We start from the raw sequence: 25,603 nt of genomic DNA on the forward strand, positions 1-25,603 counted from the left end.
AAATAGCAATAAAAAAATAAGGTGCTGATTTTAGTAAACACAAAAGGTATATGAGCTCTATGAGCCCACTGAGCTCATAGAGCTCATAGAGCTTTCAGAGCAATGACAATGGCCATTTTACACACATATGTATCCATATTATCTTTGCTCTCCTGGTGCCAAAATAACTAAGCAGATTTCATGGAGATATGAAGACCATCCATGATTTAAAAACAAAAAGCTCTATGAGCTCTATGAGCTCATAGAGTGTTTCAAGTAATGATGCTGGCCATTTAATATGCATTTCCAAAAATGTATATACATATCATCTTTGCACTTCTGCATCCTTAGGAGAATAAAATCATTCAAACATTTAATTTTCTCCACCCAATGTGTAGAGGGTGCACAGCAAAAAGACTCAATTTGCTCACAGAGCTCTGAGAGCTCCCTACCAAGCTTGCTGATGAGGAGTAAATTCCACATCTGGGTCATAACAGATGCATGCCCAGCAGGCATGGGTGCACTAATTGGACAGAGCAAAAAGTGGCAGACCTGCCACCCTGCCGCATTCATGGCCAAGAAGTTTACCAACACACAATGTAGGTACTTTGCCCACAAACTCGAGGCACTTGGTGTCCTCGAGGCACTCATGAGATGGCAAGATGATCTCATGGGAGGCTGTGAATTCACAGTAATCATGGATCACAAAGCTTTGGAATACTTCAAAGTGAAAAACCACAACTCAGGTAGACACCTGAGATGGCAAGCCTTCTTTGCAAGCTTTAATTGTGAAATAAAATATGTGGAAGGCTACAAGAACAAAGTGGCAGATGCACTTTCATGGTACTATGACTCGTCAACTGATGAGGATCTGCATTTCGATGACTATGTGTTGGCAGATATCCATCTGGATAAAAATGCAGAAGACATCATCCTCGACAGAGTCAAGGAATATGAAGAACTGCTGCTAAGCAATACTCTGAGTGAAAACTCAGAGAAAAAGAGACTCACAGCAATACACATGAGAAATACCCTAGAGGAAGCTCTAGGGGGGAGCAACAACCTAGAGGAAACTCTAGGGGGGAGTGCCCAAAATCTGGAAGAAATTTTCAGAAGAGAACCTTCAAAAACAATTCAAAGGAAAAGACCTCATCAAGGCAATAAAACCTGGATACATGTGAAGCCAGATCCACGAGGAAATCCTAGAGAATCCCAGGAATTTCAAAAACTTCTCCACAAAAGATGGGCTGATAACCCAACTTGGAGAAGGAGGGACAACCCAAATAGTAGTCCCAAAAGGGAACTACAAAAGGAAGTCCATTTGAGGAATGATCCTTGAAAACATTCACGAAACACTTGGACACCTAGGGTCCAAGAAAACAGTGGAAATCGATGAGGAAGGACACTCACAAGTTCTGCAGGTCTTGCAGAACTTGTCAGACAACACCAGGAGAAATCCTGGACTGCTTCACCCACTCCCAACCCTGGAAACACTGTGGTTGTCAATAGCCATGGACTTCACAGGTCCATTCCCAACAAGCTTGGGATATGATTACCTCTGGGTAATCATCTGCAGGTTGATGTCCAATGTCCACCTGATCCCAATAAAAACAACAACGAATGCATTGGAACTCACTGTCATGGCCATGCATTCTGGCCCGTTAGCCGCCTGTCCCGATGTCACCCGAGCCCATTCCCACTACACGAGCCCTGACCTCAGCCCTATCATCCCTGAGGACTCCCTGCTCACTCCCCTGCTTGCCCCTAGGCTCCCCTGCACCTGGCTGACTCCCCCACAGCCACACCAACCTTCCCACCCTGACTCCGCCTCTGGCACTGTGCCCAGCGTGACTCCTCTACCCTGCCCACTTGGCCCCTACAGGGCCGCTACCATTCCCGCACCCGACTCCAGCCCAACTCCGAGTCCAGCACCGCTATGATACCATTGCCGCTATCGCAGCCCTACGCTCCTTCCTTTATTTATCTGTTATTGTTTGTTTTGACCCTCGGTCATTGCCGGCCACTATGCAGCCAACCCTGCTCCTTATTCATGTTTGCTTCCGGACCCTTCAGCCTTCGGCCCGGGTCCGCTTCCATTCATTCTTTCCCCCTATATATATCCTGTATGATACTTTATTGTACCTTAGCTCTAATATCGATTTGACCACGACCTCTAAGTCCTGACCCCAACAAGGCAACCCCAGTAAGTCTGAAATGAGGGCCAAGAGACAGCTAGGTGGCACAGCGCTCCTTTAGAGTCGCTGAGGCCAAATGCCCTACCCTTGGGCCTTGTTTGCGGCATCATGGCCATCACGGCCTATAGCGGCCCACAATGGCGACCCTTGGTGCCGACCCCGGACCAGTGTCTAATACTAGTGTTTGTATTCCTTCGCGAAGTTGTAAGACTTCACAGTCTACCACTGTCATATCCTGGATCTTCCACCTTCCTCTGCCCTATTCCTAGATGACTCCTATAACCTCCATCAGCCCTCCCTGTCTCTCTCTGCTGCCTCCAGACGATGCCAATGATCCTAGGACTACCTCCTCCTTTGACTCTCTCCTGCTCTTCCTCCCATCTACATCTGCATTACCTCTGGAACTCCTATATTGTTTTGGTAAGTTACTAGAGTACTGACAAGCTGTTGGGAACCTCAGGACATACCTCAACTCTCACTCCTACCTCCGGACCTCCCCTACCACACCTCCACCTCCTCGGACCTCTTGTTCAAAGGAGATGGATCTACTTGTTGTTGGTAACTCTCAACTTGCCCATCCACCCTCCTTACTTCTGGTCTCTGCACCTCTGGCACCTCCAGTCGTTTACCTCCGGTACCTCCCCACTCCTACCTTACCTCCAGTCATGTTATTCTTTATTGTTTTATCATTTGATATTTTCTACAACCCCAATCTTCTGGATTACAACTTCCGGGCTCTGGACCTTTCCGGACATCTTCCCCTGTAGTCCCCTGCTCATTCATAGATGGGCCCAGGCCTTACCATTCAGTTGGTTGCTAATTCTATTCACTTCTTCTTCCCCTTGGTAACCTTTGTTTACTGTCAGAAAACCCCGAAGGGGCGTGAGTCCGAATGCAGGTGGGGCTCAACTAGAGGGGTTCTGAGAGCTCCAGTAGTGAACCGAAGCTTCTCCAGGAAGCCCGAGTCTGCTGGGTGGTACAAGAGGCTCTAAGAAGGATGCAGCCTCAGCGACTTGGAGGGAGCGCTGTGCCTCCGTTAGATCTCAGTTAGTCCTTTCATTTCATATGTCTGAGGTATCTTGTAGGAGGTCAGGATTCACTCATAGAGGGACTTGGGGTAAGTTTTAGTTGAGATTAGAACTGAGGTACAATGGGTTCTAATCTACAGGTATATATAGGGGGGGGGGGAAGGACTTTAGTCAAAGTCCGAGCGATACCAACAGACACCGAAAGGTGCCAAATGATACCAAAAGGTTCTGAACAATATCTTTAACAGGGAACTGAGGTGTTGGGTCAAGGAGGGTGGAGTAGAAGGCCAGGGGATAAATGGGAATGAGAAATGGGTAAGGGGAAGTTAGCGGACTGAATGGAAAGAAGACAACAGTCGTACTACAAATGGAAGGTGACTAATTTAAGATGACAAAAGCGGGATCACCAGAGGATGTGGGTAGCTCCGAAGGCAGAGTTACATATCTGAAGGATGTTGGGTGACTCCACTAAATGAAATGGGAGGGGGAATGGTTTAGAGGTATGTAACAAGATGTCAGAGATCCGTTGGGAGGTCCAAGCAGATCTGGAGGTTCTGAATGTTCCAACTTGGGACCGAGCTTCCGGGATGGAGATGGCCAAGGGCAGGTGTGCTGAAGTCCAGGCTGGAGCTGAGACAGTTGGGACAGAAGGTGATGTTGGGAAGTGGGGAGGTATGGTGTAGGGGATGATGAGGTTGTTAGGAAGGTGTAGTGAGGTGGGAGAGTATGGGGTCAGGATTCTGGGATATGACATTTACCTCCGGATCCAATTATCTCTGCTATATGTATGCATGTACCACTCTAGTAAATAGGGCCCCCCAGTTATAATATTAAGTCCTTGAATACAAACCCTCTCCCAGGATGTCTATCGTGTTCTACTCATCTGCTGCTCCACCCTGAACCAAGAGCTGAGTGACAGATGCGTCTAAAAGTGCCTTGGTATAAAACCCCAACAAATCGTGTGACACATGATTGACCCTTGCTAACACCTCCATTGTTAAGTAGTGAGGGGGGGCTTCTGGCCCCCTTCCACTGGCAGCCTCTGTTCCTCTGTCACCAGCCCCCCTGACAAATTGGGGACAATGAGGACATAATGGGCACAGCGCTCCATTCCGAGTCGCTGAAGCCGACACCCTGTCACCCTCGGAGCTCCACCCCACTTCTGGCCTGTCTCTGACCCACCATCAGACAGCCCGGAACATCGAGCTCCATCAGACACACCCGCCTGGGTAGCATTTTGGATCTTCCCCAGGTGGGTTCATGACAACCACACTTGATCATATCAAATCGAGACTCAAAATTTGCATCAAAATTTTGGCATGAACTACACCAAATACTCAGTGTGCAGTTGAAATTCACAACTGCATTCCATCCACAAGGTGACAGCCAAGTGGAGAGAATGATACAAAAAGTAGTACAGATACTATGTGCAATGGTCAGACCAGATCAACGCGACTGGGCAGCAAAGCTGTCAATGGCAGAATTTGCAATCAATGCAAGCTCAAACACATCAACAGGATTTGCCCTGTTCGAATCAATCTATGGCCATATGCCAAAGATGTGCCTAACAGCACCACCCTCGGACTACCTGGGAGTGAATGACTTCGCCCAAAAGGCAAAGGAAAACCTAATGGCAGCACACGATGTGATAATACACAATCGCACTGCCCAAACAATCCAGGCAAATAAGAAAAGATGCCCAGACCCATCTTTGAGAAAAGGCGAGCTTGCATACTTATCCATGGATAAGTTGAATCTACCCAAAGGAAGGGCAGGCAAACTAAAGCCCCTGTATATAGGGCCTTATGAAATTCTGGGTATATTTCCAGAGACATTGAACTATGTCCTCAAGTTGCCACAACTTGAACAACATGGAGTCCACCCAAGATCCCACATATCTCAGCTCATGCCTCATGAGCTGAATGACCAAGAAATCTTCCCAAATAGGGAAGTAAACATATTTTATGACTTCAGGGAAGACCCCGATTGCGAAGCAGTAGTTCGTGAAATCTTAAACCACGCATGGGTTCATGATGAACTCTGGTTTAAGGCCAAATGGGAGCTAGGGGACACCACATGGGAACCCTAGGAAATTGTAATGACCTCATCCACCTGGACGAGTACCTCACATTACAAAATGTGAGGGAACTGGAAAATCTCCCTATCAAAGAAGATAGGGAACTCTCGGCATCACTATGCCCCCAAAAATGGAGGCAGAAAAAGTGAAGCCAAAGGGCAATTGCCCACAGCCAAGAGCATGGGAAGATTCTGGGTGAGCAACTTGCCCAGACAGCCTCACCATGTGCCAGACATCACATGGGCTAGGAGTAACTTGCCTAGATCACATGAATCCCATGCACACAAGAACCTAAACCCCTCCCACCACCATGAGAAACAAAATGATGAAATGTTGTTCTCTGGGGGAGGCAACCCTCGATACGATCCAAACAAGCTGCTGGATATCGAGATACAACAACCCGAGGAGCAAGGCTCCTCAGAACAACAACACCAGGCACAGATAAGCACCACAGACTATATGACGCATGTGGCACAAATGAGTGCTGTGAACAAACATCCTTCCACAATGCCAATAGGCACTGCATACCCCCAGCCTCCCCAAAGGGGCTTTCAACCATACGTGGTGCAAACTGCACCGATGGTGCAACAAGCACCATTCCAGGGGCAGCAATTGCTGCTGCAGCCCCAGGCATACTCCCCAGGGAACTTCCCTGGTGTTAGAGACAGGAAGCGAGACGAAGGAGATGTCTCTGTGGTGGAGGGCTTTGGCCTCAGTGATTCAGACCAGGAGCGCTGTGCCTAGTTACATGTCCATGCCCTAATTTACTTACTGGCAGCGAGAACTAAAAAGGGGGATCAACTCTAGTCGATTTTATCACTAGGGTGTAACCTATCTACAAGTTGTGTATAGTGAGGGCCGGCCCATGAATGGTGGGACTGAGCGGGGCAGAGCTAATGCAGTTAAACATTAGCTGACTGTCAGGGCCCGGCCTCGGACTCGGAGGCTCCCTGACCTCAACCCCCATCTGGCCTGTCCTCACACTATGCGGGGCATGAGATGTATAGTAAAAGAAAGGGAATATATACACTTGCCTATGCGGGGCATGAGATGAGAAGAAGGGTAAAGGTCTCATCTCCCCACATGGTTGCTATATAAAGGAATGGGTCACATGCCCACAACTATACAGCTCCTAGAGTTGTGTAGTGTGACCCAGAGGGAACATCCAGGTGGCAGTGCCCAGTAAGCATGGGAACATTCTGGGCGAGTTGCTCGCCCAGAACTGTGGCTGTGACCCGTGGGAACATTCTGGGCGAGCTGCTTGCTCAGAAAGTTCCCACGCTATCCCATGTGCGTGCGTGTACACAACACACAAAGGCAACAACAAGGCAACAGTCAAAGAATAAAAGGGGGTAAAGTAGGTGGGGAGTCCGGGGCACCCTAAGGCAGGGTGCTGAACCCTGACACTGACTGAATATTACCGACGAGTCAGGTTACAGGGTTAGTGGAATGGTGGGCTATAACCCATAAATGGAAGAGAGGGACAGGCCCGAAGGTAGACTTGCAGGGCAAGCAAGTGAATTGCCCAGCAGGGGTGGGAGTGTGCTAGCAGACGTCAGAGCTGTCCAGGGGCCTTCAGGGTTCTGTACTTAGGGAGGTGTAGGTAATATATTGAATTGGACTATCGAGGGAGTCAGAGGTGATTGCCGAATCCAGAGGCTCCGAGGCTAGTGACGAAGGAGCAGAGGGGATCTGGAGGATTGGAGGTGGATGAGGATGATGGCTGTGGGTGGATATGACACCTGGCCAAATCACTCCCTGGATTGGCCAATTTGGCCCAGGTCTGACAACACCCCAGCCAAATATAGGCTGGGAATCAGCTATTGCATCAGTGGTAGCTGCCCATATGGGTCAACTCCATCAGGAGTTGAAAGAGATGAAGTCCCTCATAGGAGGGAGACGAGGGAGCGACAGCAGCTCCTTGTCCAGGCCATCCAAATGGGCACAGTCTGACAACTCAGGGGTGTCAGATGATGCCTGCGATAATTGCACCCATTGAAGGCACAAATACAATGGAGCATGCAGAGATGCTGAAGGTGTCATATCCATACATACCCGATCCCGATCCGACTCCCGGACCCCCATCTCCATCACCTCTGTAGTCCTACCCTACTTCCATCTGTTCTGATACTCACCTTCAGACCTGACATCCCTCTTGCCACCCTCCTCCTCTTACTCCTCCCCTTACTCCTCACGACACCTCCACCCTTCCATCACCCTCCTACCCTACTTCCGTCTGTTGTGATACTCACCTTTGGACCTGACACCATTCCTCCTCCACTCCTCTCCCCACTCCTCTCATCACTCTCCTTCCTCCAACCCTCTTCTGCCAAACCTCTGGCAAGTTACAACCATCCGCTGCTGTCCCATACCCTGTACTTGGGCACCGCTCGTACCTTCGCTCTGAGATTCCGTCATAGTTCCGACCTTGGACTTTGACTCCACCTCAGCTTTAGTCCATTGCATTGGTGACCTCATACTATGTAAACACCATTGCCAACATTCCTCAGACTTTCAACCCTGCCTCCATAACCTCTGTGAGCTCTGCAACCTCTGAGCTCCATGGATCATACTTGGCACTTTCACCGATTGTAATGTATCTTTCGCACTTTCCCCTCACCCTTATTTGGACTGCTGCTTCTCACCATTCTAGCCAGTTAGTCATCATCCCCACTTCACCTCATCTTCCTGCCCCTCTGGGCTTCACCCTCCCTATCTCCTTCCAGATGTATGTCAGGGACGCGTCCGGGGTCGAGAGGGCCTGGGGGTAATATCCGGCACTAAGGCCGTCGCGGGGTGTAGAGCGGGCGTGCATACTGGCGGGCCCGATCCGGGACAGTGGTCCCTGGCCACTCAGACTGAAGTGGAGAATGTGAGAAGAAGGTTACTTCTTCGGTTCCCACTTCAGGTACATTTTATGTACATGCGGCTTGAGTCACATGACAGGTGCCACGTCATCCTCGGAGGCAGCCGCAGGCATCCGGGTGTCCCCGTGGGGGATCCCAAGAGCGTCCGCTACATGCGCGCATGCTGGGCACAGCGGGAAGCCGTCTGGGGTGTGTGGGCCGGATGGGTCAATAGTACATCGATACAAAGGAAGGTGGTCCGTGTAGATAGAAAGAAATAAACAGGAAGAGGAAGATGAGAAGAATGAAATAAAGAAAGGGGAAAGAAGAGGGAAAAGAAAGGGGAGGAGAGGGAGGAAGGAGGGGGAGGGGGATAGACAGCGGGGAGCGGGTGTGGTGTGGCCGGGTGGGCCCGGGTGGGCCCGGGTCAGGCGGGTGTGCCCTGACATCACCCCCTCCTTAAGCCGCTTCACCTCGAAGCGGCCAGGGGGTTCGTTCTCTCCCTTCCTGGGGCGTGGGGGTGTGTTTGGTGGAACTCCTCGATCCGGTCAGGGGCATGGATTAGTTGGTCTCGGGGGAGCCATTCATTCTCTGAGTTCGGCCAACCCACGAACTTTACTAAATACCAGAGCTTCCGGCGTAACCACTTAGAGTCCAGTATTTTTTCCACTTCATATTCCTCCTCTCCATCTACGAGTTCTGGGCCCAGGCGGGGGTCGGGGGGTCGTTCTGCGATCTCGTCCGGGCGGTAGGGTCTTACGTTCGTCACAGATACGACTGGGTGGATTCCCTTTTGCTGTGCGGTGAGCTGTGATGGCAGCCGGGGAGACGACCTTGACAACTTTGAAGGGGCCCAGCCACTTATGGTCTAGCTTCTTGGTCGGGCGGTCAGTCATATAGTTTTGGGCGCTGAGCCAGACTCGGTCACCCTCCTGTTACTTGGGGGCTGTCTCTCGACCTTGGTCATAGTAGCGGGCCATCTCGTCCGCTGCGTGCTCCAGGGCCGCCTTCGCCTCTTCCTGCATCTTCATCCTGGACGAGAAGGCGTCGGCGGCTTCTACCTCGGACGTACATGTGGGCTCCGTCCCCATCCTGGGATGCTGCCCAGTGTCAAGCTCAAAGGGGGTTCGACGGGTGGACGAGTGGACACGGTTGTTGTAGGCAAATTCTGCCAGTGGGAGCCAGTCTGCCCAGTCGTCCTGGCAGTGGTTGACGAACACCCGAAGATAGGCCTCGATTTCCTGGTTAACCCGCTCTGTCTGTCCGTCAGTCTGGGGGTGGTAGGGTGTTGAAGGGGTTAGCTTGACCCCCAGGAGATCTGCAAGTTCTTTCGAGAAGTGCGAGACGAAGGCGCTCCCTCTGTCGCTAAGGATCTCTTCCAGGAGCCCGTGGTGCTTCCAGACATGCTCTAGGAAGAGCCGGGCGATACCAGCCGAGTCCACGGATGTCACGGTGGGGATCGCGTGGATGCGTTTGGACAGACGGTCCACTACAACTAGGATGGCGTTATAACCTTTCGACTCTGGGAGCTCTCCCACCATGTCTACCGAGATCACCTGCCAACGGTGGGTGGGAACTTTATTTGGGGTGAGCTTCCCAACCTTCCGTGCGGGGAAGGGTTTGACGCGGTTACAGGTGTCGCATCCACGTACGTATTGCCCGACATATTCTGCCATCCGAGGCCACCAGTAGTCGCGGGAGACGAGCTCTAGGGTTTTCCATCGCCCTGGATGTCCCATCGCCTGCGCGTCGTGGTGTAGCTGTACCAGATCGTGGTGGAGCTGTGGGTCTTTTGGAACGTACACCCTGCCCCGGTAGAGGACCAACTCTCCCTGTCTCTCCCACTCGTCCGACCTCAACGTTCCTTCTCCCAGTTCCCTCATGGCCTTTACCACCTGTTCGTCATGATCTCTCGCTCTACCCTCTCTAGGATATCCGCCTCCTCACCTTCCACTGAGACTGCTTCCGTCCCACGGGCCTCGAACCAGGCCGGTTGGAGGAGGGTCAGCCCCTCATTGTCGTCCCTTCCCTTCGGGTGGTCAGCACGGCGAGAGAGTGCGTCTGGTTTCCCCATGAGCTTCCCTGGGCGGTGGACGAGGGTGAAATGGAAGCGGGAGAGGAAAAGGGACCATCTGGCCTGACGTCGATTTAACCTCTGGGCCGTCCGGAAGTAGCCCAGGTTACGGTGGTCGGTGTAGATCTCGACTTTCTCCTCAGCACCTTCCACGAAGTGTCGCCATTCCTCGAGGGCTCGGACGATTGCAAGCATCTCTTTATCGTACACTTCGTAGTTCCGCTCTACATCCATGAAACTTTTGGACATGAATGCTACCGGGTGGAACTCTCCATCCGGTTGGAGCTGGGAGAGGACCACGCCGGTTGCAAAGTTGGATGCATCGCACTCGAGCCTGAAGCGGCCGTGGTCGGTAGGGAAAGAGAGGACAGGGGCTGTGGTGACGGCTTCCTTGAGGGCACGGAAGGCATCGTCTTCATCCGGGCCCCAGTTCCAGGTTTGGGTCTTCCGGGTCAGCCTGTGAAGGGGGCGGGCCTTCTCAGAGAAGTCTCTGATGAACCGGCGATAGAAGTTTACGAATCCTAGGAAGGATTGTACTTCTTTCACCTTGGTTGGGGGGGGCCAGTCGAGGACACCCTGGATCTTCACCAGGTCCATCGCGACGTTACCCTCCGAGATAACGAGGCCCAGGTACTCGATCCGGGTTCGCTCAAACTTACACTTCTCTGGCTTGAGGAAGAGCCTCCTTCTCCTCAGCGTCTCTAGGACTTCTCGGACGACCCTTCGATGTTCCTCCAGGGTGGCCGTGAAGATCAGGATGTCGTCCATGTAACAGATGACAACCTCCCGGTCGATGAAATCCCTCAGGATGTCGTTCATCATGGTCTGGAAGGTTGCTGGGGAGTTACACAGGCCGAAGAACATCACCATGGGCTCAAACAGCCCCCGGTTGGTCGCGAATGCCGCCTTCCACTCGTCTCCGTCCTTGATCCGGACGTTGTTAAACCCCCAGCGTAGGTCCAAGGCTGAGAAGTATTTGGCGTTGCGGAGGCGGGCGAGGACGTCTGAGATGAGGGGGAGCGGGTACGAGTTCTTCACCGTGATCTCGTTCAGCTTCCTGTAGTCCTGGACCAGGCGTAGGGACCCGTCCTTCTTCTTGACGAAGAAGACTGGTGCTCCCATGGGGGATTTGGACGGCCGTATGCGCCCGTTCTGTAGGTTCTCGCGTAGGAACTCGTCCAGTTCTTTCTGTTCCGGGCGCGAGAGTGGGAAGGTCTTCCCCCTGGGCAGTTTGGCATCCGGTGCCAGGTCTATAGCGTGGTCCCAGGGCTTCCGGGGGGGCAATTGGTCAAAGGCCTCCTTGGAGAACACATCCCAGAAGTCCTGGTAGTGCTCTGGTACTAGCGTCTCAAACGATGCAGGCTCAGCCTCCGGGTCGCGGGCCTCTTGGGCCATCCGCTGCAAGGGGGTCGTGGTGGCTCTCAGGTCATGGCCCCAGCTTGGGGGAATGATAGCAGCGTAGATCCCATCCCCAGGTTCCAGTACCGGGTCCTGATCATCTTGTGTTCGCGGTTGTCTGCAGGAGGACGGACAGCGGGACATGACGACTCTCTGTTGTACCCAGTCCACTTCTGGGTTGTGGTGCAGCAACCACGAGTGTCCTATGATGAGGGACTGGCACCCGAGATTTGCAACCGCGAAGCGTGCCCGCTCTGTGTGTCGCCCGAAGGTCAGGAGGGCTTCTAGCTCTTCTGTTATGGCTCCATTTTCGTTCGGGGTTCCATCGACATTACGGACGGGAATGGGCTGGGGAAGGGGGGTTGTCTCTAGGTTGTGCTTTCGGACAAACTCGGGGCTTACGAAGTTCCCGGTGGCTCCTGAGTCCAGGAGGGCTGATACAGATACCGACGCGAGGGAGGTTAGGGCGGTCAGTTTCACTGTGAGGTTAAGAGACCTGGGGGACTGCTTGGAAAGGACGTAAATGGCTGGGGGGGAGACTGTTACCTCGGGCATTGCTGCCCTTGGAGTCTTCTCGTTCTCATGGGTGGAGGATGCGTTTCTCCTCTTTTTCTTTGCGATGACTCGGTGAAACTTTGGCATTGGCGTTGGCTTACGCACGCTGCGGTATTTACACGAGCTATCTTCTACGAGCGGCCGGGACGCATCCCTTACCGGTCGCCTGCCTGAAAATCCCTCTGAGGTTCTTCCTCTGGTTCCCCCTCCACCGTCTCTGTCCCTTCGGTCAACTGCCTCTTCAGCCCTTCCATCAATGTTCTCAGGTCTTCCGGGTGGAGACGTCGTACTCGGCTGACCCTGGGGTGTGGGCATTCTCGCGCAAGGTGACCCGGGGTGTTACAATTGTAGCACCGTCTCTGGTCAGTCCTCGACCTGTCGAGATCCATCGGCTGGGGGCCCGTCCCTGGTGTAGGACGGGCTGCTGGGGTGGGGGGCAGAGGTGCGGGAGCAGGTCGTGGGGGGGTCTGCACGGGTCGGGTCTGGGATGGGGTCGCGGTCAGCGGAGGTCGAGCTGGCGGGAACAGGGGTCTGGGTGGGGGTGCGCGTGGTTGGGTGGCTTGGAAACGTCGCCACTGGTTGTCCAGAAGCGTGGCTTCGCGCTTCCACTCAGTCCAAGTGGTGGGCATGGGGCAGAGGCGGTATATACTCTCCCTGAGCCGCGAGTTAATCGCTTGCTCAAACCGGTCGACCAGCCCGACATCGCCTAGCCTCGAGGCGGGCCCCAATATCTCGAACTCCTGGATGACCTTATCCACGGAGTCAGTCCCTTGGCGGATGACTGCCAACTTTTGCCGAGCTGTGGCCTCCCGGTTCGGGTCTTGAAACATGGCGTCGAGTTCTGTGTTGAACTCGTCCATGGTTATGGTGGGGGAGGTGGCTGTCAGCAGGGTGATCGTCCGTTGTGTCGCCCACGCCCCTGCGGGTCCTCCCTTCATGTAGGAGAGGACAAAGAGGATCTGGGATAGTTCGGTAGGGAACTCGGCTGCGCGGACGTGGAAGTAGATCCCGCACTCGGCTTTGAAACGATCAAGGTCTTCACTGGCTCCCGAGAAGGGAGTGGGGGCAGCAACCTTCGGTGGTTTGGGTCTGGGCACGAGTGTGGGTACGGGCGCGGGTGCAGGGGCGGGTGCGGGTGCAGGTGCGGGTGGGGGGTGGTTGCGGGTTTGGCTCTCCACAATGGCTTGGAGCTCCTGGAAGCGGGCCAGCAGGTCATCATACTGTTCTTCTGACACCATGGCTGGGGAGGTGGGGGAGGCAGGGGAAATAAAGTTAAAACCTTCTTCTGCTGTCAGAGACGCGTCCGGGGTCGAGAGGGCCCGGGGGTAATATCCGGCACTAAGGCCGTTGTGGGGTGTAGAGCGGGCGTGCGTACTGGCGGGCCCGATCCGGGACAGTGGTCCCTGGCCACTCAGACTGAAGTGGAGAATGTGTTATTGTTATTAAAGGGGAAAACTATACTACTTACCTGAAGTGGAGAATGTGAGAAGAAGGTTACTTCTTCGGTTCCCACTTCAGGTACATTTTATGTACATGCGGCTTGAGTCACATGACAGGTGCCACGTCATCCTCGGAGGCAGCCGCAGGCATCCGGGTGTCCCCATGGGGGATCCCGAGAGCGTCCGCTACATGCATGCGTGCTGGGCACAGCGGGAAGCTGTCCGGGGTGTGTGGGCCAGACGGGTCAATAGTACATCGATACAAAGGAAGGTGGTCCATGTAGATAGAAAGAAATAAACAGGAAGAGGAAGATGAGAAGAATGAAATAAAGAAAGGGGAAAGAAGAGGGAAAAGAAAGGGGAGGAGAGGGAGGAAGGAGGGGGAGGGGGATAGACAGTGGGGAGCGGGTGTGGTGTGGCCGAGTGGGCCCGGGTGGGCCCGGGTCAGGTGGGTGTGCCCTGACAATGTACCACAGGTTCTAGCCTATGACCTTTCGGTGCCAATCCCCTTCTGTTATCCCTTTGTTCCCATTCGGACGCCTTTGTTCCATTTTGGACCCCCTTTGATTTCCTTGTGCTTTCATCTCCCTATTATATACAGGTGCTTGTACATACTCATTTTGGACCTCCAGTCTAAAATCGACCTGAAATGCCCCCTAGAGACTTCCTGCTCACTGCCTCTGAAATTAAGGACCAAATGGACAAACAGCAATGGCACAGCGCTCCACATGAGTTGCTGAGGCCAAGGTCCCTCCTTGCTAAGTCTCTGGTTCCCCTCCAGAATCGTCTGCCCTTGCCCAGTTCTATCTTTGCCTCTCTGAGAGATACAGAGAGAGAAGTCGATCTCCAGAAGAGGGAGATCGAATTATTAAAATGCGAGCTCAAAGAGGCATGCATGCTGGCAGATCTCACTGCTGCCAAAGCCATTATGATGGGGGCCTCCCAGGTCAGGGGGAGGGGATACGGTGCCAGGGCATCGACTATCCCACCACCCCATGGGCAGTTGACCCTGTCCAGGTTGCATCAGGGCCTTCAGAAGGGAAAACCCATGTCGAGGGGAAGAGGGAGAGTGGTGGGCAACTGATGGCAGACCCCAAAGGAGGGACCACTGCCAGAGGCAGTGGGCTGCTGAGTACCTCAGCACCCTATGGGCAAGCTACCCTGCAGGGAAGTGTCCACATGTTATACAAGACTGCTGAACTCTTTGGCAAAGTCGAAGCTCCCATTGATGTAACAATCAACCTGTCAGGGCACACCCGCCTGACCCCACGCCGCACTGCACTACTCCGCTACCACTCCCTGTCTCTCCTTCTCTATTTTCCCCCTTTCTCTCTATTTCTATTCTACGGTTGATTTCCCCTTCTCCATGTACCACTACATACCTAACCCCACCCCCCCCTGGTCGCCGCACATGCCATGCACACTCCCGCCTACTGAATAAATTAATCTACACATCCTTTTTACATCTGTTCTGGGGACGGCGCCTGACATGGCACCGTCATACCCCCAAATGGGGAAGCTCGCATCTGCAGCGAGAACAAAGGGTGGCTTTGTTAAAAAGCCACAATCTCCCAATTTGGGAGATAACCTAAACACTGCGTCATCGGATGATGACGAAGACCTGCCACATATTGGTAGGACCTCAGGGACAAACCCTGAGGATCCCAAAAACTTACATGGAGTAAATGCGGGGAACAACACCCTTAGAACCCCATGTGCCAACATGATCTCTCCTAGAAAGAGAGAGTTCTCACCACTGGGTGAGGAGGCAAACATGTGCACATGTAAGCGTGCGGCTGCCACACTAACAGCCTTAAGGGCTGGGTCAGACATGCCAAAAGAAGTCCCTGAGCCCCACTATCCTCAGGGAACCTCTCACTTGGTGCAAAACACTGACAAAAACAGCAGTAACTCCTGCTGGCGCAGGGGGCCATTTGTGGCCCCAAGCAATGTGGAAAAATTGTCCACATCGTCTCAAGTCACCCGCATGACATCCAGCTTGCAAGATTGCAGCAAGCCGGTTCACTCCCAAGTCTATTTGACTGGGAGTTACACGAAACCATCAAACGATCACTCCCACTGGCACAGGGAGCCGTTTTTGATCCCAAAAAATGTGGAAAAATCTTTCACATGTCCAGCATCGTCTCGCATTAAACGCAAGACGTCCAGATTGCAATATAGCAGCAATCTGGTTCACTCCCCAGTCTATGCGACTGGGAGTTGTCATAAACAACCAAATGACCATTCCTGCTGGCACAGGGAGCCGTTTGGAGTTCCAAAATATATGGAAAAATCGTCCACATCTACGGAATCGTCTCGCGTCAGCCGCGAGATGCCCAGCTTGCGATATAGCAGCAAGCCGGTTTACTCCCCAGTCTATCCGACTGGTAGTTGTGCAAATCAATCAAACGACAACTCCTGCCAGCACAGGGAGCCATTTGTGATCGCAAAAAATGTGGAAAAAACTTCCACATTGTCTACATCGTCTCACATTAACTGTGAGACGTCCAGCCCGCAAAATCGCAGCATGCTGGTTCACTCCCCAGTCTATGTGACTGGGAATTGTGCAAAACAATCAAACAACAACTCCTGCTTGCACAGGGAGCCATCTTTGATTGCAAAAAATGTGAAAGAAACCTCCACATCGTCGTTACCGTCTTGCAACCATAGCGAGACATCCAGCTCGCTGCCTAGGCGTGAGCCGGTTCAAACCCCAGTCTATAAGACTGGGAATCATCAAAAACCCTAATGGGACGACCCCCACTTGTGCAGGGAGCCAGTCCTGAGTGGAGGAAATGTGGAAAAAACTTCCACACCACCGACACCATCTCACAACCACTGTGAGACACTCAGCGCTCTGTCTGAGAATGAGTGTACACACTCCAACATGGATATAAAGGCCATGTCATCCAGATCAACACAGACTCACAGGTTGAGCTCACTTCCGGACTGTCCTCAGATGGCCTCGGACCCAGTGTGGACACAGCAAAGGGACCAGGTGCAGGAGGATGGGGAAGCTCCCCAAAGTCGATTGTCTGAGAAACTTCTGGACTTTTTCCAGGTCCCTGTCAGGAACATGCCAGACGCATATCCGGGTGACCCGCGAGGCGCGTGAAGTCGTCCGGGCTCGTAAGGTCGGAGGGGCGGGACTTTTAGCTTCAGCGACTCGGGTGGAGCGCTGCACTTCGTTCTTACGTTGGTGTCCCAATTTCAGACAGAAGCCTTACGATGAGGATAAGAGTTTAGAGGGGGAATCCAAGTCGATATATGAACTAAGGTACATCCGGTGTAACCTACACGCGTTATAAACACAAGTAACTAAATGAGACTGGCCCGGAAGGAGTGGCGGATCAAGCGCGATAAATGAAGAAAGAAACAAATAATTAATATCGGCAAACTTGGTCAACAAAAGGAAAGCAAGAAACAAAAGGAAGAACAATAGTCCGCAAGCGGACAAAAGAGAAAGAACCATCCGGCCGTCTAGCAAGCCGTCCGGCTGGGGGCAGACAACAATGAAGCGGGTAACCTAGGTTGGTAGGCACGCGCGCGAGGGAGGAAGTGCGGATGAGGGTGACGGGTGGATGGATGGGTGGACGGATGATGATGATAGCAGGACGGACAGACCAAGTGGCACTAGGATGCGTAGAGGGAAGTGACGGATATGTCGGGTCATGACAGTCCCATCCAAATGGAGGACAGGAAGTGATGAAGAACTTCTTCTCAGGCTAAAGGCCCAAGAAATAATAGGAGAAAAGGTCAAGGGCAGATGCTCAGAGAGCACAGAGGCTCAGGGGAAGCCACTGCTGCCAAGGCCAAACCCAAAACTTTTGCCAAAAACAGTGAAGTCACCAACTTCGGATGAGGTCACCGAAGTCTGTAGGAGTGCAATGTGGCAGAAGAAGGAGCCTAGTAAGGAGAACCCACAAATGAGCGGGCAACCATCAACACCAGGCCCCATCTTAGGCGATAAATGGCCCTCCTCGGTCACTTCACCCAGGCAAAGGATAAGTGGAAGTAACCTTCTGCAAAACCCCTCCAGTAATGCTGGAGAGAACCAAACAAACCCTCGTGAAAACTTCACAAGGAAAACTTCCAGCAAAACATTGCTGGAGGATAACGGGCACCTCGAAAGATGGCACCACAAGGCCACACGGATGGCCAAACTTCTAACTTTCGCCCTGCACATAGACAGGGTGAAGTGGGACTGGTCAAATAATGGTCCTACTCGACTCCCTGACACGAAGTGGTCAGGCAAAAACAATACAGAAATTTTCTGGCAGTGGTACACCACACTGCTAGGATTCCTCACATCACGAGGATCTAGAGGTGCACACTACGATGAAATCCATCTGGATTGTCTCATTGGTGGATTGGCAGAGCCTGCACTCTCACACGGACTAAAACTCTGTGAAGAAGCCCTCCTTAGAGATAAAGGGGGGAAATTTCTTGAAGTTCTCGATACTCTAATGAGGACATATATCAAGGAGCCCGCCACATTGAAGGTGACGGAAAAATACTGCAGTGTAAAGTACAATGCAGGAAAAGGACCCAGACAGTCCTACCCAGAACCATCGCTTAATGCTAGGTTTCTGGAAAACATCCTCCCTGAATGCAAGGAGGAAATAATCAAAATGGGATCCTCCTCTTTCGAGGAGATGTTCAGAACAACATCTCGCATGGATGAGATGAAAAACAGGCTGAGGATAGCTCCAGCCTACAGGCCAGAATGCTATGCCAGACCTGAAACCACTGCGACCACAAATCGCGAAAAGCCCAACCAGATGGGAAAGGAGAAACATGCAGAGGCAAGAGCCAATGTGCAAGACCCTAAACCCAAATGGAAAGGCAAATCCTCCCTGAAGCAGTCAGGGAACACCGACCAAAGGCCGGTACAAGTATGCAATAATTGCAGAATACCAGAGCAGACAAAGAGCCGCCCTGAGCACCAGTTAGTAGGAGACAGAAACCCAAGGCACAGGATCGCCAGGGAAGTCGACTACAAAACAGAAGGTGAAGTCGGAGACGACTCCAATGAAGAAGAACCAGAGAATATCTCTGGTGATTTCGAAGTGGAGGACACCTCCAATGACTTTGAACCAGAGGACCCAAACAAGGGACCTCACTACTCGCCCAGAAGAAAGGGTGAGGACATCAGTGTTGGGACCACAATAATGGCCCCAAGATCCGACGTCATTGAAAACAATGACGAAAAAAATACACTAAAACTGGTGATAAGCCAGACCAAAAAAGGAACTACCAACTCTTTGGTGACGACACCAAAGAGGGATTCCCTTGAGGAAAGTCACTCAGAAGACAACACCCCTGAGAAAAAACCTTGGAGGGAGACCCACTGAAGGAGGACCCCTCAGAAGAAACCACCCCGGAGTCTCCAGAAGAAGATGAGCTCTGGGTGGAGTTTATACTCGGCTGGCTAGCGGCCACAATCCGCCCTCTCCCCAGTAGAAATACTGGGCTGCATCACGCACGATTGGCCGACAAGGCCAATCAGCCCTCCTCGTACCTGAAGGGGGACCAAGAATTGGCAGATAAGATCAAGTAGAGATCATAACTCCCACTTGTGCAGACAACCCAGTCCACGCAATCTTGCTGCCAACTATTGGCAGCCTTCCTCTCATACCGAGAGGTTTTCGAAGGTCTACCTGACCATCAACCTATAGTAATATGCTATAGTTTAACTCCTCAGACTGAGGAGACTCCATTGTGTCTGGATGTTAGATACTGATCCAGGGTCGGGCACCGAAGGTCGCCGATGCGGACCGCTAAGGGCCGCGATGGCCACGATGCCTCAGACAAGGCCCGAGGGTAGGGCATTTGGCCTCAGCAACTCTAAAGGGAGTGCTGTGCCCCCTAGTTGACTCTTGGCCCTCATTTCGAACTTACTGGGGCTGCCTTGTTGGGGTCAGGGCTTGGGGTCGTGGTCAAGTCGATATTAGAGCTAAGGTACTATAATGTAGTATACAGGATATATATATGAAGGTGGAATGAATAGAAGCGGACCCGGGCCGAAGGCCGAAGGGTCCGGAAGCAAATAGGAACAAAGAGCGGGGTTGGCCGCACCGCGGCCGGCAATGACTGAGGGTCAAAACAAACAATAACAAATAAATAAACGAAGGGGTGTAGGGCCGCGATAGCGGCGATGGTATCATAGCGGAGTAGGCGATGTCGCGGAGTCATGCTAGGTCGGTACCGGAGGCGGACTCGGGGCAGGGAGGTCGGTGTGGCTGTGGGGGAGTCGGCCAAGTGTAGGGGAGCCTAGGGGCAAGTGGGGGAGTGAGCAGGGGGCCCTCAGGGAGGATAGGGCTGAGGTCGGGGCTCGCGCTCACGCTTGCACAGCGGGAATAGGCTCGGGCAGCATCGGGACGGGCGGCTAACGGGCCGGGATGCATGGTCATGACACTGGAAGTGCTCCAGGCCCTCTTTTTTTTTGCCTTGTTTTTTTTTCCCTTCTTCTCTGGCTCTTTCCTTGGGAAGGCCATAAACACGGTGAATGAGAAAGTTGCCGATGCTTTGGTAGAAATACCAAAGAAAGAAACAACCCAGTCCTAGCTCAGAGGAACTGGAACTCCCAGATAAATACCATCTGGAAGGCAATTGCTCAAGGAACCAAACTCCTTGAACTCGCAAACAGGGATAAAGCTGAATAACTCGGCCCAACCTATGCGATACTCATTTTAAATCCATTTTAATTATAAATTGTTTCTCAGACTTTGGTTCTCTATCCCATCTTCTTCATGTTGCAAGTGTGTGACATTGAATTGCGTTGCAGAGTGTGACACTTAGATGTGTCACAGTGCGTGACAGAAATTCCTGTCATGCCCCTGACCGAGTAACTTTGGGTAAAGCCGAGCAACTCAGCTTAAGTCACCTGACATTCAACATGGTGTTGAATCGAAAGGGCAACTGTGTGGTCTCAGGTTTAACCCCACTTATCAATGGCAGGGAAAAACTCGGATAAACATCCAAGGGATAACAATAGGGGAGAAAACATCCCTAATACAATTCCTTGATAGGGGAATTCAGTTTGCTTCCGGTGCCAGCCTGAGACCTCTGGCTGACCACAAACACAAACAGATCAAACTGGCATTAGAAGACCAGTTGTAAGGAGTCATCATAGGCATCATGCCTATGAACCCAAGATACTCTCGAGGCCAAATAACCTAGAGGAAGCTCTAGGGGGGAGTACCCAAACCCGGGAAGCAACCACATCCCAACAGACTTGGGATATGATTCCATCCAAGGAATTGTCCACAGGCAGACACAACAATGTCCACCTGATCCCATTAAAACAACCATGAATGCATTAGAACTAGCATTCATGTTTCTTCATGAAGTTGCATGACTTCACAGACTACCACACTCAATCGCATCAGATCGAGATTCAAAATTCATGAAAGAAAGTAGTACAGATACTACATGCGATGGTCAGACCAGATCAACGCGACTGGGCAGCAAAGCTGTTGATGGCAGAATTCGCAATCAATGTGAGCTTGAACACATTGACAGGATTTTCCCTGTTCGAATTAATCTATGGCCACATGCCAAAGATGTGCCTAACAGCACCACCCTCGGACTACCCAGGAGTGAATGATTTCGCCCAAAAGGCAAAGGAAAACCTAATGGCAGCACACGACGTGATAATACACAATCGTGCTGCTCAAACAATCCAGGCGAATAAGAAAAGATGCCTGGACCTGCCTTTGAGAAAAGGCGAGCTTGCATACTTATCCACAGATAAGTTGAACCTACCCAAAGGGAGGGCAGGCAAACTAAAGCCCCTGTATATAGGGCCTTATGAAATTCTGGAAACATTTCCAGAGACACCAAACTACGTCCTCAAGTTGCCACCACAACTTGAACAATGTGGAGTCCACCCAAGATTCCACGTATCTTGGCTCACACCCCATGAGCCGAATGACCAAGAAATCTTCCCAAATAGGGAAGTAAACATATTTTATGACTTCAGGGAAGACCCTGATTGCAAAGCAGTAGTTCGCGAAATCTTAAACCACGCATGGGTTCATAATGAACTCTGGTTTAAGGACAAATGGGAGCTAGGGGACACCACATGGGAACCCCTAGGAAATCGTAACGACCTCGTCCGCCTGGACGAGTACCTCACATTACAAAATGTGAGGGAACCGGAAAATCTCCCGATCTAAGAAGATACAGAACTTTCGGCATCACTACACCCCCAAAAACGGAGGCGGAAAAAGTGAAGCTGAAGGGTGATCACCCACAGCCAAGAGCATGGGAAGATTCTGGGCAAGCAACTCGCCCAGACAGCCACACCATGGGCTAGACATCACATGGGCTAGGCGAGTAACTCGCCTAGACCACGTGAACCCCAGGCTCACATGTAAAACCATATGCAGTACAAACTGCACCGATGGCACAACAAGCGCCATTCCAGGGGCAGCAATTGCTGCTGCAGCCCCAGGCATACTCCCCAGGGAACTTCCCTGGCCAAATCACTCCCTGGATCGGCCAATTTGGCCCAGATCCGACAACCCAGCCAAATATAGGCTGGGAATCAGCTATTGCATCAGCGGTAGCTGCCCAAACAGGTCAACTTCGTCAGGAGTTGAAAGAGATAAAGTCCCTCGTAGGAGGGAGATGAGGGAGCGACAGCGGCTCCTTGTCCAGGCCATCCAAACGGGCACAGTCTGACAACTCAAGGGTGTCAGATGATGCCTGCGATAATTGAGCCCATTGGAGGTATGAATACAATAGGGCATTGTCAGGGACTCATCCGGGGTCGAGGGAGCCCGGGTGTAGCATCCGGGTCTGAGAGCCTGGTGGGGGGTGGATCGGGCGTGCGTACTGACAGGCCCGATGCGGGACAGTGGTCCCTGGCCACTTAGACTGAAGTGGAAAGTTGTTATTATCATTAAAGGAGAAATACTATATGTTAAAGAAATGGGTTAAGGGCAACCCACTTCTTTCCATCCTTATAGACGACTTAGAATCGTCCACCTCATGTATGTAGGGCAGTTTAGTCGTGTAATTAGAATTGTCCGATGGCCATGGAGCTTATGACAGAAAGCTGAGACCTCGTGGTGAATGGGAGTCTGTTACGACGGATACTTGGCGCTCGTTACGTGAGCGTACCATGTGCAGGTATATAGGATCACAGGTTGAGAGAATGTCCAGAGTGGGACTAGTTGGGGACATAGGGCTAGCAGGTACTTGGCGCTCGAGGGAGCATACCGGTAGCGAGTGAGATAACAACTCCTTGAGGGAGCTTCCTGAGAATTGGTTGATGGGTACTTGGCACCCAATTGGGTGTACCGGCAACAAGTGATGTTCCAGCTCCTTGAGGGAGCTGCCAGAGGCTGGGTTGACAGATACTTGGCACCCAGATGGGCGTACTGGCAACGAGGTATGAGACTGTTCATCTGGCTGATGGTCTGTATATGTGTCAATGGGTACTTGGTGCTTGTAAGAGCATACCGGTGACAGAGGAGTTAGTCGATCGTAGGTCGAACGACATGTGGTGGGCTCGACGGCTACTTGGCGCTCGCGAGAGCGTACCAGCAACGAAGGGAACGGGCTTGTATCGAATACCCATCTGTCCGTAGAATTAACCAGATGCTCACCGTAAGGTGAGACAGACGTGAGCCCAGTACCTGGGCGAACGACATGAGTCGTAACAAAAGGTGATCGCGCATACCTGAGTTGAGTCACGCACGAACTCGATGATCCGTGGCTAGAGTCATCAACCTCGGCAGGGATGACCCATATAGATGGTGACCGAGACATACACAATCTTACACAGACGATACAGTGTTGGCACAAGGAGGTTTACAGTTGTTGCACAGAAGAGGATGGTGTGTTATTCGTTAGGTTTCATCTTTTCGGCTGTTGCCGTACATAAACATGACGCTAACTATTGAATAAGAAATGATCGCGAGAAATCTTGCGAAATAGAATAAATATTCCGGCCAGCACCAAAACCCGATAAGGGAAAGCTTAGTGCAGAGTGAATGTGTAAGAAAGGGGGGGAGCAGGGAGAAGGTAACAAAGAGAAGGGAGGATATGGAGAAGGAGGGCCCACCATGGTGGACATTCGGTTGACATGGACACGAGAGACTCCATTCCTATAACATCACCCCCCAGTCTCTACCGACCGTGTCAGGGCGGATGAGGGCCATGCCATTGACGATCGTCTTGGTGAGGGGAACGGCTCCTAGATTGTGAATGGCGCCGAATGGGAGGGTAATTGTAGGGATCATCACGTGGACGCGATGAGGACGCGTAGGAAGGTGGCACATTTTCATGATGGTAGGAAGGCAGCGCCAGATACGGTGTAGGAGAAATAACGGCCACACTATGGAAACCCATTATGGAAATATGCCAGATAAATCACAAAACCTCATACAACAAGTAGATATGAGAAAATAGAAGGACCTGAATTTTAACGAATTTTACGAATTTTTACGAATTATTATGACTATACACGATAAATCGAAAGAAAGAAAAATAGCAAAAATACTTCAAGCTTACCATCAACGAGACGGAATTCTCGGGGGAATTTATAGCAAATATTAAACCAAGAATTAGGACAATCGACCAAGATTTGACTATAAAAATAACCAGAGAACCTCCACGGAAACTACTTTCCCACGTCCGCACACGTAGCCAAGGATGGAAGTACCACGGAACAAAGATTCCTCAGGAACTAATGCAAAAGTCAAAGTCGTGTTTATAATAGCAAATGTAGATGTCCCCCAAACGGAACCAATGAGAGTAATTACAGGGGAAACTACCCATAAACGACGGAGATATGACTAAAACTCCTGCAAAACAAGGACAATGTCTAAAAGGCAAGCGCGAAGATTAACTAGTAACGACCGAGACAAGCTTGATAGCCCATTAGAAAGGAAGGGATCTAATCTTAATCCTCCCAAAGTTTCATAATAAAAGGATCATGCGTTAATGAGATATCCAATAACGGGAATAGCGACATCAAAAGTCCGAGCTCAGGGAAAAGACGATGTTTGCGTAGGATCCATAATTAAAACATACAACGAAATTTACACAGAAATTATTAAAAATGGGGAACTATAGTTATGCAAATTCTCAGCCCAAACGGTCCAGCCGTTGTGAAGTTATACCCATGACGGGAATATAGAAATCCGCATCATGTATAATGACACGTGAGGGTGGCGATGTGCAGGGAACCGGCCGTCGGAACCGAGATCCGCACTTCGGCAGATCGCGAAGACCAATTTCCATCCAAATAAGGAAGAGCCCGGTCAAAACAAAGCATGGAAAGTGCAAAACAACCTTAGATCATGAGGGAAAAATCTGAAATAAATCACAGAAGCCCATATGAAAGAAATAAACACCCACGCATATCATAAATCCTGAACAATTAAACGAAAACGGCTCCCGCATACGAACGACTATGGGAACGATGCATGTGATTACCAAATGTGCATGCAAATCTTTGCTAACTCAACGAATACCAGGAAATAGGAAACAACCTTAGTACCATTGGAAAGGTGGGAATAAATAAAAATTTATGATACCAAGAACGTGAGAAAACATCCAGAAATGAATGAGATACAAGGACATGAAGTTAGAAACCTGAAAACGCGTGGGAAGACAGCTTCAAGAGGTCCAGAGACCTAAATAAAATACATAAAAATATGATATCTTCAAGGACGACCTACTATAACAACAAACAATACATATGGAGGATTAGGATGTGATAAAACAAAGGGAAATCAGGGAATATGAACGAAATTCACGAAAACTACGATGGACCATGGCAGGAATTTTAGGGAACGATGTTCTAATGAAGTGGAGAGCTATAACACATTCGTTTGAGTAATTGTTGACTACTAGCAACTTTTTCTTTCAGTTTTAAACCTGAATAATTCACTCATTTATCATTTCAGTCTCATTTTAACTAAATGTCACTAAATAAAAATGGAATAAATCAGCTGAAGGTCTCAGCACAGCCGAATGCATAGTAATGCGAAGTTT

General features: G+C 51.1%; 3 protein-coding genes across 3 annotated transcripts; all 3 read left to right on the forward strand.

The window, feature by feature from the left end:
- Positions 1-2,443: 2,443 nt before the first annotated feature.
- On the forward strand, positions 2,444-2,941 carry EI90DRAFT_3121703 (uncharacterized protein; the record flags this gene model as incomplete). Its single annotated transcript, XM_039063428.1, has 2 exons — positions 2,444-2,594; positions 2,619-2,941. 2 exons carry the CDS (start codon positions 2,444-2,446, stop codon positions 2,939-2,941), a joined length of 474 nt encoding a protein of 157 aa, XP_038917450.1.
- Positions 2,942-15,080: 12,139 nt separating this feature from the next.
- On the forward strand, positions 15,081-16,340 carry EI90DRAFT_3015347 (uncharacterized protein; the record flags this gene model as incomplete). The annotated part of the gene is made up of 1 exon (XM_039056885.1): positions 15,081-16,340. The coding sequence occupies one exon, from the start codon at positions 15,081-15,083 to the stop codon at positions 16,338-16,340; it is 1,260 nt and encodes a 419-aa protein (XP_038917451.1).
- A 922-nt stretch (positions 16,341-17,262) lies between these two features.
- EI90DRAFT_3121709 (uncharacterized protein) lies at positions 17,263-19,151 on the forward strand (the record flags this gene model as incomplete). Its single annotated transcript, XM_039063429.1, has 2 exons — positions 17,263-18,733; positions 18,961-19,151. The coding sequence occupies 2 exons, from the start codon at positions 17,263-17,265 to the stop codon at positions 19,149-19,151; spliced, it is 1,662 nt and encodes a 553-aa protein (XP_038917452.1).
- Between the last annotated feature and the right edge of the window lie 6,452 nt (positions 19,152-25,603).

Source organism: Cantharellus anzutake (assembly GCF_015039405.1).
Source record: "Cantharellus anzutake strain C23 chromosome Unknown EI90scaffold_17, whole genome shotgun sequence".
Classification (NCBI taxonomy): domain Eukaryota; kingdom Fungi; phylum Basidiomycota; class Agaricomycetes; order Cantharellales; family Hydnaceae; genus Cantharellus; species Cantharellus anzutake.